This window comes from Cebidichthys violaceus, unplaced genomic scaffold, assembly GCF_023349555.1.
Source record: "Cebidichthys violaceus isolate CVI_PGR_0920_01 unplaced genomic scaffold, fCebVio1.0.p SCAF_8, whole genome shotgun sequence".
Lineage (NCBI taxonomy): Eukaryota > Metazoa > Chordata > Actinopteri > Perciformes > Stichaeidae > Cebidichthys > Cebidichthys violaceus.
The window spans coordinates 9525632-9541033 of NW_027176964.1; the positions used below are offsets into that span (position 1 = coordinate 9525632).

The 15402-nt window shown below is 41.5% G+C and overlaps 1 protein-coding gene across 2 annotated transcripts in view; it reads left to right on the forward strand.

The window, feature by feature from the left end:
* The window catches only part of LOC137866143 (ephrin type-B receptor 1-B), a 144741-nt gene that overhangs the window by 114754 nt on the left and 14585 nt on the right, over window positions 1–15402 (forward strand). Inside the window, exons 8-12 of one of the 2 annotated variants that reach the window (XM_068701843.1) lie at window positions 317–425; window positions 1447–1511; window positions 5631–5819; window positions 7077–7324; window positions 8601–8816. In XM_068701843.1, coding sequence (XP_068557944.1) covers window positions 317–425; window positions 1447–1511; window positions 5631–5819; window positions 7077–7324; window positions 8601–8816 — 827 coding nt within the window. The remainder of the gene's footprint in view (window positions 1–316; window positions 426–1446; window positions 1512–5630; window positions 5820–7076; window positions 7325–8600; window positions 8817–15402) is intronic. The other variant, XM_068701844.1, reaches the window with a different exon arrangement.

The window sequence follows — 15402 nt, forward strand, 5'->3', positions numbered from 1 at the left end:
CACCTTCAGTTTTATGCTTCTCTGTCACTCTGTGTCTCTCTCCTGGTTTATCAAACACAACCTGTCAGTCAGTCTTTCTAAAGCTCACCGGATTTCAGTCAGCGCGGGCTCAGCAGAGAGATCTATATGTTTTCTCTATCCATCCGTACACCTAGTCTAACCATTCGGCTCGGCCTCTTCTTCTCTCCATCTCTCCTTTTACCTCCCAAACACACACTCACAGACTCACCTTCAAATAAACACAGTCTTAATTCTTAAGCTCTACCTAAGCCATACTCCATGTCTGTCCGTCTGCCTTTCTCTTTGTGTCACACAGATGACTTCAAGTCTGAGCTGAGGGAACAGCTTCCTCTGATTGCGGGGTCAGCGGCAGCAGGAGTGGTCTTTATTGTTTCCCTTGTTGCTATCTCCATCGTGTGCAGCAGGTAAGTTATTGACTTCATTGCTACATTTGTCCCTGACAATTAAACTTGTAAAAAATGTAATTTAACTTTAACTTTTTTCGCTCCCAATGTTTTCCCCTTTGGAAGAAAACAGCAGCAAATCTAGTCCACTTTTGTCATTGTAATGACAGTATTTAGCTTCCTGTTGACCTGAAGCAAATATAGAGGGTGGACATAGAAAGAATAACATGCGTTGCAATACAGAAGGACAGATGGCAACACTGCATGGAGATGTTTTCCCATCCTATTTGTTTTAAATCAGAATCTAACCATATATGACTACTTTGCATTAAATACATTTTGTCAAATCACTGACAATTGTCAACAGTGATATATCTGAAAAATGTGTTTTAAAATTACTGGCATTCTTTGATACTGAAACTAATACAGTACGGTATATTTTTGAGACATAGTCTAATACCAATATGGCCACATCCCCAGGTGAAACTTTGGAACACACAGTTACCTCCATAAACACAGCTGCCTCCATAAACTCATAGAGCATTTTGTAACAGCAATCAAATTGACAGAAAGGAAAGCTAAGTTGACATATTTTCAATGGAATATTCCATTTCACAGAGAACCTAACAGCTCTTACTTTGCCCTGTTAAGTTACTTAAGTCAAGCGAGTTTCATTTTGCAGCAGTTTGACACATTGTCATATTCCTATCTTGCTCAGCTTTAAATATATGAAAGTCGAATTTTCTGCAGTGCTGTGTGCAACTCTGAGCAAGTAAAGTGTTCATCAAATGGGCCAGGCGCTTTTGATGCTGAGGCAGAAGAGACACATGAAAAGCAGAGAGATCCTATCAAGGTCTAATTAAAAATCAGCTCATTTTCATAAACTTCATTTGCCATCACTAACCCTCTGCAACTGATTCAATTTCAGCCACGTCATTTTCAGGCCATACAGAGAAACATGAAGAGTAATAAGGCCTCGTTTACACTTCCTTTCATCCTGTCGTTTCTCTCTCTTCTCTCTCAATATTCATTGCTCCCTTAGGAAAAGGGCATACACCAAGGAGGCGGTGTACAGTGACAAGTTGCAACATTACAGCACAGGAAGAGGTGAGTCCATCCTAATGCTTAAAGCCTCTATATAAGCAAGTGGTTTTAGGTGTTCTCCAACAATCTTGGTTGCTATCAGGCAATTAGTATGATTGTCTTACTATGTTTATTTTGATGCAGATCTAGTTAAAGGCTTTCTAAACCAAAAATCCGAGGATTGTGCTGCACAGGTCAAGATATCTCTTTTCTGATTGTCCTCGTATCATTGATATTTGCTACACCTCCATTTTCCTCTTTGTCCGGTCCTCTGCTTCTGTCATATCATGTAATGTAGGTAAAGCATGCAATCTTGTATAGTACATTAATGAAAATGAAGTGAGGTAAAAGATAAATTAGCTGAGGTAGCAGGCATCTGTGGATGTAAATTACATTTCCCTTCCTTTAAACAATGACACTGACTGACAGTCATCTCTTAGGGCTCTATATTAGCTGTGATTTAGTCATGTTTCAACCCCCCCCCCCCCCCCCCCCCCGGGGCACCGACTGATGAAGGGAAGGAGCCTGGAGGGACACACATATAGCCTTCCACACGCACACTCACACACATACACACAAAAGGGTGTGTATGAGATTTGTACCTCAAATAATAGCCCTATGTACTGCCGACCTAGCCGTCTGAAAAGGGGCTCACTCGAGGGGATAGAGTTTTGTTGAGCCTGACGCAGCAAAGCGTTTCAGCACAGTTACTTTGTGTCAAAGCTACAGCAGTGTTATCCGGGGGCTCATTAAACCTGGGCAGAAGAGTGGGTTTTGTCACGGGCTATCTTTGGGGTAACCAAATGCAATTAACGTGAGTGGTGAAAATAAACAAAAGATCAGAGTCACTTGCGGCCCTAATCATAAAAAGCGTGGAGAGGAACTAAAATGCTGATAAGGGTTCCTATTCATAAGTTTATTCTTTCAACCTTCACACCGCCAACACTCATGAAGTAATCCCCCACCCCATGATGCATTATTGTCTTCTATTCTCTCAAGATTTGACTGGCAGTTTTGTAATTACAGTATTCAACACAACAATTAAATAGCGCAGCTCAGCCAATTGTTTGTGGTGAATTCGCCGAAGAATGCATTGCCGGCTTTCGCCCGGCTGCCTACTGTTCCAGTTGTTGCCATACACCTTAGATGATACCTCCTCATTCCCAGCCCACCTAACATGACAGGCGTCAAGGGGGGATGGTGCTTATACTGTAAATTCAGGAGTGCAGCGTGGTGTGGTCATGGTTGTGAAAATGAGACCTCTACCATTACACCAAACGCTGGGTGGGATGTCATGACAAGCAGATTGGAACACAAGCATGAGCACACACATTATTCCCACACATGAATCAAGCGCTGCATATGTGGGTTTAAGGGTTTCTGTTTTGTTTTAATAGCACACAGTATCATCACCGTGCATCCCAACATGTTATACTCACCTCACTGCATCAGAGCATATACATTTTTTTCTCATCTCTTCCCTGTTATTCTTTCCACACATAAACAACCTGTCAACCCCAGCTAATTAACAGATAGAGATTTTTTAGAGTTTGCCCTAATGCTTCTCTGCATATGACTACCAACACATCCTTAAATCACTAATGTTCGAACTGCGTTTGTCACTTTGTAGCTTCAGCTGTTGTTTGTACTTCAGCATCTTGTGCTAACACTGACTGAGAATGGGATTTGGAAGCCCATTTAACAAATCTAGTTGTTAGATGCCAAATATGTTTATACTCCAGTTGCTTTGTTTTTCTTTGCAGCAGCATACTGCATTTGTACATGTGGATTCAGTGAGTAGGCTAAGGCATTGGTGAGCACCAGTAGAATACTCTGACACTTGTCATTGCCCTTCAACATTCTCAGTATTACAGGTCAAACCACAGTCCCGACAAACCCAAACTGACATCTATACAAATGTGATTGTTTATCCCATACCATTTTTAGATCCCCTCTGGGATTTCCTGCTGGCTGCAGAAGCTGCAGTGTGCATCTGACAAATGATTTACTGACATCAAACGATGGATAATTAGTTTGTGTTTGGAAAATAAACTCAACTCATTATACTCACAAAGCCACAGAATAGATTAGTGTGCATCTCGCACCAACGTGAAATGGCACCGTTTTCACTATAGGTGTATGTGTCCTGCAATTATGTAACATGTTCGTTTTTCAAAGTGGATAATCACATAAAACATATAATTACTATACACTGAAATTGCTAAATTACAAATATTGTCAAGGAAAAGGAGTGAGAAGATATTATGTTTCTTTAGTAATAGATTAACATCTGAAATAATTAATTTAACTAAAAAATATGAGCATTATTGAAGATACAGTTTCACTTACTGACATTGCTGTTTGTCTTTAGGCAATAAGAACATTCTGTGCAGTAGGACCAGTAATTTGATTGTACCCATTGCCAGTAATAGATTAATGTTAGCATTACTGCCTTAAGGTTGATTTGTGGATACATTAGGGCCATTCAGTAAACGAGCGGGGCAGACTAATAACAGGGTAAATGCTGGACATTGGTGAAAATAACATGGTTAAGTGCAGTGCAGTAAACTGTAATTTATAATTAAGGTCAACTAAATACCTTTTAACCGTTTTAGAAATCGTGTCATAGCTCAAGGATTTTGTTTGGATTTATAATAAGAGCTTTCCCATTTGTCTCATTTATGTTATATGCGGCCATGTAATTGAAAAAGGTATGAAGTTATGGTATGTGTGAAATACCCATGAGTCATTGCAGCAGTCATGCATTCTCTCCCGACAGGCTTGCTGTTTTATATGTTGGATAACAATGGAAGTGACGTTTGGATACATTTGCTTCATACACTCAAATGAAGGAACTATGAAATATTAAAGCATTAATCTATTTTTTTATCTGATGGCCATAAAAAGATGAGTCCAGTTAGCCAGGGCCGCACCAGAGGGAGGGAGGGAGAGAGATAAATTGTTTTCATTTTAAATTATATATAAACGTGGGCTCTGGACTGTGAATTAGAAAGTAATGGGTGTACGTATATGGACGTGTGTGCATGACATTTTGAGCGCATGTGTTCTCATTTATTTATATTTTCCGTATGGCTCCCTGCTGAGATTTTGAGTTCCACCCAGTGGTGCTGTGTGAGCACTTTATGGAATGCAAAGCTGTAAACCCTCTGATGGATTAACTTGAATCCAATCTGTATGGAATCTCTAATGAGCAATTACATTCACACAGATATGGTTCAAGGCAATTAGTGCGCTAACTAGAATCAGCTTCTAGTCAAGAGCGAGGTGAGGCACCTTGATCCCTCCAAGACCAGACCTTATCCTCCTCGTGTCTCCTGTGACCCCTCCCACTCTCTATGTGGCTTATGCAAATGACAGGCACAAATTGACATGATGGAGATGGGTTTATTCCAATCATGGCTGCCAGGGTTTTGACTAAACAGCTTTGAGAAAGAGGGCTGCCCTTGGGTGTCACTGCAGAAATGATGATTTGACGTCTGCTTGCTCGCCGTAATGCCGTCTTGTGGCAGCGTGTATTGAATTTGTTTACAAGTGTTTTTCGCCACTTCTCCCCACCCGGCCTGTCAACACTGACAATCTCTCCTCCGTTTGCAGACATCTCCAGTCTGTGAACTGAGTCACCTATTGCAAAACATCATAAAGAGCTAGTTGATAGCGCAGTGGTTTTATCTCTTTATGAGCTCCTACAGGGAAAGGCTGTGGGGAAATTGGTTCTACCACTATCAAAGAGCAGAGACTGCTAGTCTAAGGGATAAAAGGGTGAAATCATTTGTCTACATTTACATTTTCTGTATATCCTCATCCCTTTATCTTTCTTTCTGTTTCCTTTCTGGTATATTTCGCCATTCCAAGTACTGAATCCTCAAACCACCATTTTGTTGTCTGTTCTACTCGCAACTGAGGCCTGTCTCTCAGGAGGAGAATAGGGCAAATGGAGTTATCATCATTTACAACTGTTAAGAGCTTGTAGTGATTGTAAGTAATGCTGTGTCACACTGTGATTTAGCCTACGACTTGAAAGGCAATTGCATTCATCAATTCTTAACACTAGACATTAGCCTAACAAAAAAAAGAACGGTGTCTTTTTTCTGGAAAGCTCATTGAGCACTTTGGTTGTTCTAGAACTCTCTTTGCGAGCCGACATGTCTAACTGCCCCTCCCCACTGGGCTGCCCGACCCACTTCTCAGGCTCCCCGGGGATGAAAATCTACATCGATCCCTTTACCTACGAAGACCCCAACGAAGCTGTGCGAGAATTCGCCAAGGAGATTGACGTCTCCACTGTCAAGATTGAGGAGGTCATCGGTGCAGGTATGGAGAATGGAATGGGTGCTATGGAACAATCTGTGTGTGTGTGTGTGTGTGTGTGTGTGTGTGTGTGTGTGTGTGTGTGTGTGTGTGTGTGTGTGTGTGTGTGTATACACACTTATGTGTGCAAGTGTCCGCAAGGTGAATGTGGATTGCTATATTATCATGTGTTTCTGCATGTGACATGCGAATATCGGTGTGCTTGTTTAGCCTGCATCTGTTCAAGGTCGCAAAGCACAGCCCTTTTGGCTGCCACATCAGATGGGAACATGTCAAGGGCCTATGTCAAGTGCACTAGCAGCATATAGGCCAGCTACCTTGGGACCTAATGGCATTAGAAATAACTCGCGCCTTGCAGCCTATTCCCTGTGCTTCTCTGTTTTTGGAGCCTATTAGTGTTAGTCTCTTACATGTTCTGGCTTGACCCTTTCATTAACCTTACATGTAAAATAGGTGGAGATATTTTCTGTCATTTCCTTATTCAATGTTAAAGTGTCTGTTAAAAAGTATGGGCTGCTTATTAGGGGCTGATTGCTTTTAAGTACATTCTGAGCATCCGGAGGCTAACAAAACGTCAGCTCGATATGTCCATGTGTCTCCAACATGTCTTTTTCCTATACGGACAGGGCACACCTTCATTTTTTTTACAGCAGGAAGGGCATGCTGATACCATATGTTTTGGTTCATTTAGAGGCAAAAATACACCTGGTAATGAGACTGGGCTTGGAATAGATCCTGTGGACCGGCCTACTCAGCAAGCTAGGTGTGAGGAAGTGACAGAGATAGGATAGGGGTAAGGATGCAAGGGGACTAACTAATTAAAGATTTCCATTTTTGTTGATTTCACTGTGTGGTGTCTCTGCAGGACACTAAGGTGGTGATAATTAATCAAACAGATACCAGATATTTACCAGATAGTGCTTGCCTGTTATTCTTTCGTTGGGGAATACGAAGACACTTGGCTGGCTTTTAGGATTGATAAATAGTGGGAGTTAGAGGAGCGACACTGTTAGGAATATCATGAAGGAGCAATACTAGAGGAGTATTGGACAACACTCAGCATGCTTGATATAGATTAAATGAAGATCTATAATATCTGCCAAGAGACTTGAGATGTAAATAAGCTTGATAAATGAATAGATTTAGATCTCATCAACTCTACTAATCTTTTGTGTGATCACTTTTTCATCGGAAAAATGTAGATCAGTTCTCATTTTTGACAGAGCAACCACTGTGCACCTCTCCCTATTTCCCCTCTAGGTGAATTTGGGGAGGTGTACAAGGGCCGTTTGAAGCTTCCTGGTAAGCGGGAGATCTATGTAGCTATCAAGACCCTGAAGGCGGGCTACGTGGAGAAACAGAGGCGCGACTTCCTGTCTGAGGCGTCAATCATGGGCCAGTTTGATCACCCAAACATTATCCGTCTGGAGGGTGTAGTCACAAAGAGTCGTCCAGTCATGATCGTCACAGAGTTTATGGAGAATGGTGCCCTTGACTCATTCCTCAGGGTGAGTAATTTGTGTGAACTCATAAATGTACTATGTATACAAAGTTGCAAACATTTATATGGAATGATGAAAAGTAATATTCATGAATTGAATAGAAACCTTGCATTATAGAAATGAGAAACTAATTGGAAATTAATTGTTAAATAGTCCCAGAAAAGGAGTCCAAGCAAAGAATCCCTTCTAATACAAATTAGAATGAGCCACCAGAGAATATGTTTCATGACAATGACCATGATTTCAATCATTCTTAATTTTAAAATTTCCATTAGTTAGCTCTATCCGCCCTTAATTTCTCTATTAATGCTTGAAGCTTTTAATGGACTCTTCTCTCTTTCTTTTATAGTCAGACATACAGCTTAATCAATATTCAACTCGCTTTTTTCCTCCTTCAATCTCATGGATTGGTGTTCTATTCCACTTTGATCTAGGGTGGGTTTAAAGGGCTCTTTGAAGTTGGCTTTGCTAACCGCCACATCCGACTTGTGTTTCCATCGATCTCCCTTACCCTCTTATTTGTTACTGTGTTTCGGGGGTTCAAAGCTTGCTCTTCAGAGCATTCACAGAGGGGTAGGGGCACCATGCGTGGATGCTGAACTGATGGATGCCTGCATGCAAGTCTACTTCTCCTCTGGATACTAAGAGGATTCGAAAGGCAAAAAAGATCTCAGGATGTAAATTTTGTAGCAGCAAAGTATAAACAACAAAAGATTAAAAACGAGGGTTCAGGAAAAAAACAACTAACCTTAGATAGGTGAACATAATTACTTGCTTTGAAAAAAAACGTTGCTCCAACCTCAAATAGATGGGAAAGCTGGTGGATTAGCCTACTTGCGTCTTATGCCAGGTCTAATAACACATTTTTGTCTCATTGCCACTGTATGAGCATGCACCCTCTGGCTGTGGTAATAATGATATACTACAAAATCTGTATAACTCTGGTGGAGAGTCCGACTGGGCAGCCTTTCTGAAGACCTCAAGATGACATGCTGTCTGTATAAAACATCAGAAAACAAACATGTAATTTATTTTGCACTGATTTTTTCTCATAGAAAATCTGTATTTATTTGAAATAACAACATTCAAGCCTGGAATTTCCAGTCAACATATTATCTATGATTCAGTGAAGAATCAACATAATTAGTTTACTATCATTAAAAAGCAGTAATATTACCATTTGCTGACATCTCTGTATCCTCCAGCTAATCTCATTTATGTTAATTGTGACAAAGTTAATGTATAAATAACTGCTTTTATTTGTTTTGTCTCTGTCCTCTAGCAAAATGATGGTCAGTTCACGGTGATCCAGTTAGTGGGAATGATGCGTGGGATCTCAGCTGGGATGAAATATCTCTCAGAAATGAACTACGTCCACCGTGACCTGGCTGCACGAAACATTCTGGTCAACAGCAACCTGGTGTGTAAAGTGTCTGACTTTGGCCTGTCACGCTACCTCCAGGATGACACCTCTGATCCCAGCTACACCAGCTCTCTAGTGAGTACTTAACTTTATTTCAAGGGCCATAGGTAACATTTTCTCTTTTACTAATCTTGTTTTTATCTGCATGCAATGTATCCTTTACGTGTCCAGTCAAATTGTTATTGACATTTACAACAATCTAAACCTATCAGTCTAATAATCATTGTTGCTTCTATGACGACCGTCTCATTCTTTTTGAAGGTCTCGGCAACCTTTCACCTTTTCAGTGCCTTTCATTTTATATTAGCTGTCTGTCTTCCTCATCATCCTTCCTCCTCTTTCCTATACTCTGCAAGTCACGGACCCGAGGTCTGTCACATCTTCATTAGTGTGGAGACAAGCCTCCTCTGAGAAGGCTCCTCTCTCGTTGACATGCCCAGAGTGCAGAGAAACCAAAGGGCATTGCGGCCTCTCAAATTGACAGCTACCACCCCCTCTCTCTCCCTCCCTCCTCTCTCTCCCTCCTCATTCATTATTACTCGGGCATCATGGGAGGCTTTGGCTCCTCATTAACTCCTCCACACTACAGATCTGTAATTATTAGCAGCCATCGTTAGTTCATCTTCTGCCTCTCCTATTCCTAATTCAAAACACACTCCTACACCCTCGCAAACACACGGCACAGGTCATTAGGACTCCCGGCATGCCCGAGTTCGTGTGAGTGTTTTTTGTTTTTTTTTATGTGTGTGTGTGTGTGTGTGTGTGTGTGTGTGTGTGTGTGTGTGTGTGTGTGAGCATATGATGATGATGTGTATCTCTGTGTGCAGGCCCATGAGCAAGAGTCTAGTATCATCTCATTGGCTCTGTTTTGATACTTTGGTGCATAAAGTAGCTTGTTTTACTGTCAATATATCATATGTGTTGGTGCATTTTGATGACAGCAAGGACTTGTGCAAGCAAAACTGGGCAATATGGATAAAGAGCATGATTCTAATTATACCTAAAGATATATATATATATATATATATATATATATATATATATATATATATATACACACGTATATACTGTATATACGTATATATACCACTGACATTGTAGGTTGAATAAACATACTATATAAATATGCTTACAAAAACAATACATTTCTGCCATACACTATTATTTTGAAAGTCACTGAACCAATCATGTCCTGTATTTTACCTTTCCTCCTCTTATTTTTGGTCAGCAGCCTCCAGTGACTCTACACAACCTATTCTACCAGTTTTGCCTGGGAGTAGACATTTTCACTTTTATTTGTATTAAGCCACCCTGGGGGATCTTTCTGAAAATGATTTATTGTAGACACTGTGAATTTACAGCATTGAAGTAGCACTGTATATACAGTATTATGAATAAATATGAGTATATTATGCTATAAAACGAGCCTATTCTAAAATTAGTTTCACTGTTATTTCAACACATGCAAAACTTGAGATCAAAAGTATACAGTCAAATAGCCTGTGAGTCAGTGCTACACAGGTACAAAAAGAGAGTTCTCAAAATAATTTGTCTTCATCTAAATGTAAGTGAACAAACAAAACACACAAAGTACTTTACTTCTATTTTATTTCCTCCTAATGTGGCTGAGGTTAAGTAGAAAAGAAGGTTATGATATTGCAAACCTATAAGCACAGGCAGAGTCCTCTACTGGACTGTGTAATACTCTCCTCCAATCACAAGCAGGCATTTGTCCACTGAAATTTTGCTGGCAGTTCCTACTGTAGGAAGGAGGCACCTATTACTGGGTGTTGCCTTCTGATCCCCTTCAAGAACTGCTTCAAGAGATGGTGGCCACAGACCAGTTGGCTGCTGCACACACTCTAACAGTGGCAAGAGACAGCCCTCTATCCACCAAACACTGTAAAAAGAAACAATAGACTTAACTGCTTAAGACAGGGGATCTAGTCTCCTTTCCTTGCACCAACGTTGGAACCTTGACCACATTGCCTTGTAACAGGCTATGGTGGATCCCGTTCTTGCTGCTTTGATGGTCTGCACAACCTGTATAGACAGTCCAGCCCTCCTCAGCTTTTCCCTCTAAGGTGCCAAGCCTGGAGAAAAAGCCAGGTTGGACAACAGGCCTATCGCACCTGCGTCCTGAGACAGAGCAACCCAGAACTGGTTCAGGGCTAGGCTGCCATCATCTGAGTCATTTCTGCCTAACACGGCGGCGAGCAGCGACTTGGGGCTACCGGACTGCCTCGCTCTTTCCAACAGGTGATTGATGAGTCGGAGCAGCGTAAAGCAGCTTTGTTGGGTATGGCACTTGTGTGAAATGACATGCATGGAACCATAGCGAAAACCATGTCTAAATCTGCTTTTCCACCTTGGGGTGAAGCCTCCACTTCTCTGGTAGTGTTTTTTGTCTATGCGCCCCTGTTCTCTTGTCCCAGAATGTGGGACAACAAGATATCTAAGGCCCTCAACCACAGGCTCACCACTTTCCCCAAAAGGGCAGTGACAGACTGAGCTCCGCCCTGCCTGTTGATGTAGACCACCATGGTGCTGTTGTTTGTCATCAGCATCACTTTTTTTTGCCCACTTGCTTCAGGAGAGTACAACCCATAGATCCCAGTATAGGTTATATGCAAAAACACAAATGCACAGCAAAACAGTGTTAGCAATTGGCAGGTGGTAGCCCAGGGGTGAACGAGAAGTGTCATAAGGGCCAGAGGAGACATGACTTCACATTGGTGTGGCTAGGAGCTAATCGCTCCCAGGAATAGCTTGCTTTGTATGCTTGACCCCTCTGGGTAAACCTTGCTGAATGGGTCGTATTTAGCAACAAAGAGGCGAAGCTCCCTGTTGTCTGCGCTGCTGAGCTTGCTAATAAAACAGGGTGTAAAAGGTGTGGATTGGATCATAGATTGCATTCCGCATTTCGATGTTGTTTAATGCAAACAAAGTCTCCTTGAGGGCATTATCTGGAGAGTCAATAGAGCAGTTGATGTTTGAAGCCGGAACCTAGGGAGCTATTATGATGGCAACACACTTTTTTTACCGATAGAGATTTTAAAACAAGCACATCAAAGCTTTGGCTACGCTTCACTTTCATACTGTGAAGCTGCCTTATTATCATAAGCATTCAGATGAAATCTTCAGTGCTATTTTGGTTCCTTCCAAATCGAAAGAGCAGTTTCATTCATATCACATAACCAGAGTCCGTTAATATGCTTGTTAAAGTCTTGAATAGAACTAAATAGTAATCATCTAATATGACGACATAAAAGACCTACCTGATGTTGCCACAGACTCTCATTTCACCTGTCCTCCTAATCCTTAATCCCTTAACATGGGAACATGCAAACAAGTGTGTGTGTGTGTCCTCCACAGGGTCCTATACTATAATTAAGCTATGCATGGTGCCCTTCACTCCTTGACTTCTTCAGCTATGACCTGACGCTAACCAATCAGTGAGCAAGGCTGGCATGGCAGACAAGGCCGGGGAATCTGGAAAATTAAATTGCGCTGACGTGCAGTGATTTACATCCCCATCGACCTCCTCCTCCAGCAAATTAATCACCTCTTTCCCTCTACTGCTTTTCTAATTTTCCCTGCAATTCGAGGCACACCAATTACAGTGCCTGTGGTGTGATGCTGGATGTATGGGTAGGGGGACATGCTGGTAATTTTGTTAACCCTGGATGTGGATTCACTCTGGAGCATTTTTTTTGGAGGTTTCAGAGAGAAGGGGGCTCTGCTCACTCTCTGTTGGCTGCTAACCAAAGTTGTGATTAATTAGGCTAACAGGACAACGCTTGGACTGCAATGATATTGCTCAGATGATATATGCTAATTAATTGAAATACTTTAAAGACTGTGTTTCCTTGCAGCGGTGGCTTTTCTGCATCACATACATGGTGGCATCATTTAAGAAGTTGCCCATAGGCGCATGATCACAATTCCAGGTGAGATGTGAGTGACCCTGCTTACCTGACACAGAAGAGGATTGATTTCTAAACACCCGGCGAGCCGAGAAGACTTTCACATTACTCTCTTTATTCAACAATCCATCTGTCTAAGGAGCCATCCATCAATGCATCCATTTCTTTCCTTTTCATCCAGCTGTCCCGTTCTTTCCCATTTCAAGGCTTTCCTCGCAACACAAAGGCACATCAGAGCGGCATACTCAGTGTAGATGTGACGAATGATGCTGTTTGCGGTGGTGATGCGTCATATGGTTTTTTTGTGTTTTGCGGTCATGGGTGAGTGAAAGACAGAGAACTGGGCATATCCACTGGGGTTTAATGTTCATTTGTGGCTAAGATAAAAGACCAAGTGATCAATATGAAATTTGTGTGTGTGGATATGTTTCCAAAATCTGGCAGGTGAGTAGTGTGTCAAGTCTATCACAGCTTAGCCACAAGACCATAGTGTGGAAGGCAGGTATGGGTCAGGAACTTCTGCTTATGCCTCAGCTGACAATTTGAGACATCTGTCACTGCCTTGCATGTCACGTGATGTGTACTGTACATTGTGACTCAATGGACATGTATGGGGTTAGAAATATGTGTCTGTACTGAGTACCTGGTATACACATATATATCCCAGAGGTACCTTTTCCTGTGTATGTGTTTTTAGGTGTGTGTGTGTGTGTGTGTGTGTGTGTGTGTGTGTGTGTGTGTGTGTGTGTGTGTGTGTGTGTGTGTTTGTTTGTTTGTCGTATGTATCACTGAGGCTGAGAGGGGTTGAAAGGCGAGGTCACACAGAGCCAGTAACAAAGCTCATCCGTCAAATCCCTGTGACCTGAGTGACATTCTCTCAGCCCCGCTCCGGTGCTCACACTTTGTGGATTGCGCTGTTGTTTTTGTCATTTGTCTGTTTTCTATTTGCATCCTTTACCCCTCTCTCTTTGGCTTCAGGCCCATGCACTTTTTTTGGCTTGTCTACTCAACTTGTAGTGAAATATTTATGCACTGCAAGTTAAAGGGACAGAGTCTCTGAGTAACCATGAAGGGAAATGGGAGCATGGCAAACAAGGGGACTTTTTCTGACGTATGAAATTTGTATGAAATATTTACATATGTGTCACCACGATGGCCACAACTTATGGCACTGCTGGCCATATCCATAGATCATAACATACAGCAAGGACACCCCCCAAAGTCTCCCCATTATCACAGCCAATTTCAGGCAAACAGCAAGTTCATCTACACACATGTTTAAATAGAGATGCACAAACAAAACGTTTAAATATACAGATAAATATATCGTGTTTTGTAATTGAAATTTCATGTGAAAAAGATTCGGCAAAATCGGTGTTAAAAAGCTATTTTCACCAAGCCGCTTACAGTTCTTGCACTATAAAATGAACAACTGTTAATATATATCTCACATTTGCTGTCTGGTACACTACGCCACATGGCAATTCCACACTACAGCATTGTCAAAAATGGGTATGTGCCTCACTGTTGGTAATATTAATACATTTTAAGATTGAGAGCTTTTTTTCTTTATTTCCTGATATAGGTAAAGGGAGATATAATCCAATGATTCTCTTTGATGATGCACAGAAGTCGGACATTCTCCCTCCATATTTCCACAAGCCTAGGTTTACTGTAGGCTATTTTTGGTGTTCAAATACAACCTGTGTACACACAAATGTGTTGTTCTTTTTCATTCGTTTGTTCGTTTGTTTGTAGCTAGAACAAACTCTCACTAGCTATATTTTGCAGGTGTAGCACGATATAGTAGCAGTTGTGTTGGAAAACAATCCAGGGCCGATATCTCCAAATGTATGAGTTGGCAATTGGTTTGAACTGGATGACACACCTGAGATGTGTGGTAAGAGCATCAGAGCAATTTCCAATGTAATTATTGGCATTTCCCACGCACCCTGCTGTTTCCAACTCCCTTATTTAAGCTGGAGGAAGGTGTTGACTAGTACATACACATGCCAGGTACTTACTGTCATCTGTCAGTTTCATTGGGAGAGCACGTAGAGAGTTTCACGCTCTCCTGCACAGATTCTCCACTTCCCCACCCCACATAAGTATGAGTCACCACTGCAGTGACGATGCATGATCCCTATCTGGCTTCCCACTCAAGTGTCCTGCCAAGCTAAAGTCGCTGATGCTGGAAATAGACCCACAGTCATGCTCATACATAATTTCAGCGAAATACTAAACATGCTACCCTACCCTGATTTGTTGTTATCTCTCAATTTATTTTTAATTTTATTGGAAGCTAATTAAGTTGTTTCCAGGCTAATTTTATTCAGATTGCAGAGTTTAATTTGCTCAGTGTTGGGTTAAATATAGCAGCAGACAATTTCCAGGACTGGAAAAGAATATGAATATGGAGGAGGTGTAGGTTCTGAAAAACAGAAGGAAAGTAACATGATCCATGCTTGGTCCCTGCATCAAAGTGGGAGCAACCATCCAAAGCACTCCACCTTGATTTATACCTTCTGTCGTGTTTGCCAGAGTTAGTATAAGGTGGGCATTGATTCGCCATCTGTGGCTGTTGGACTGCATTTGCATCTGAGCAGGATTCACAATGAAGGAGTTTGTGTACAACTAAATTAGTGTAAGAGACACCTTCTTTGTTGGTGAGCCTGTTATTCCATATAAATAATATACAGCAAACTGCAATTAAAAAAAACTGATTTAATCTGTTG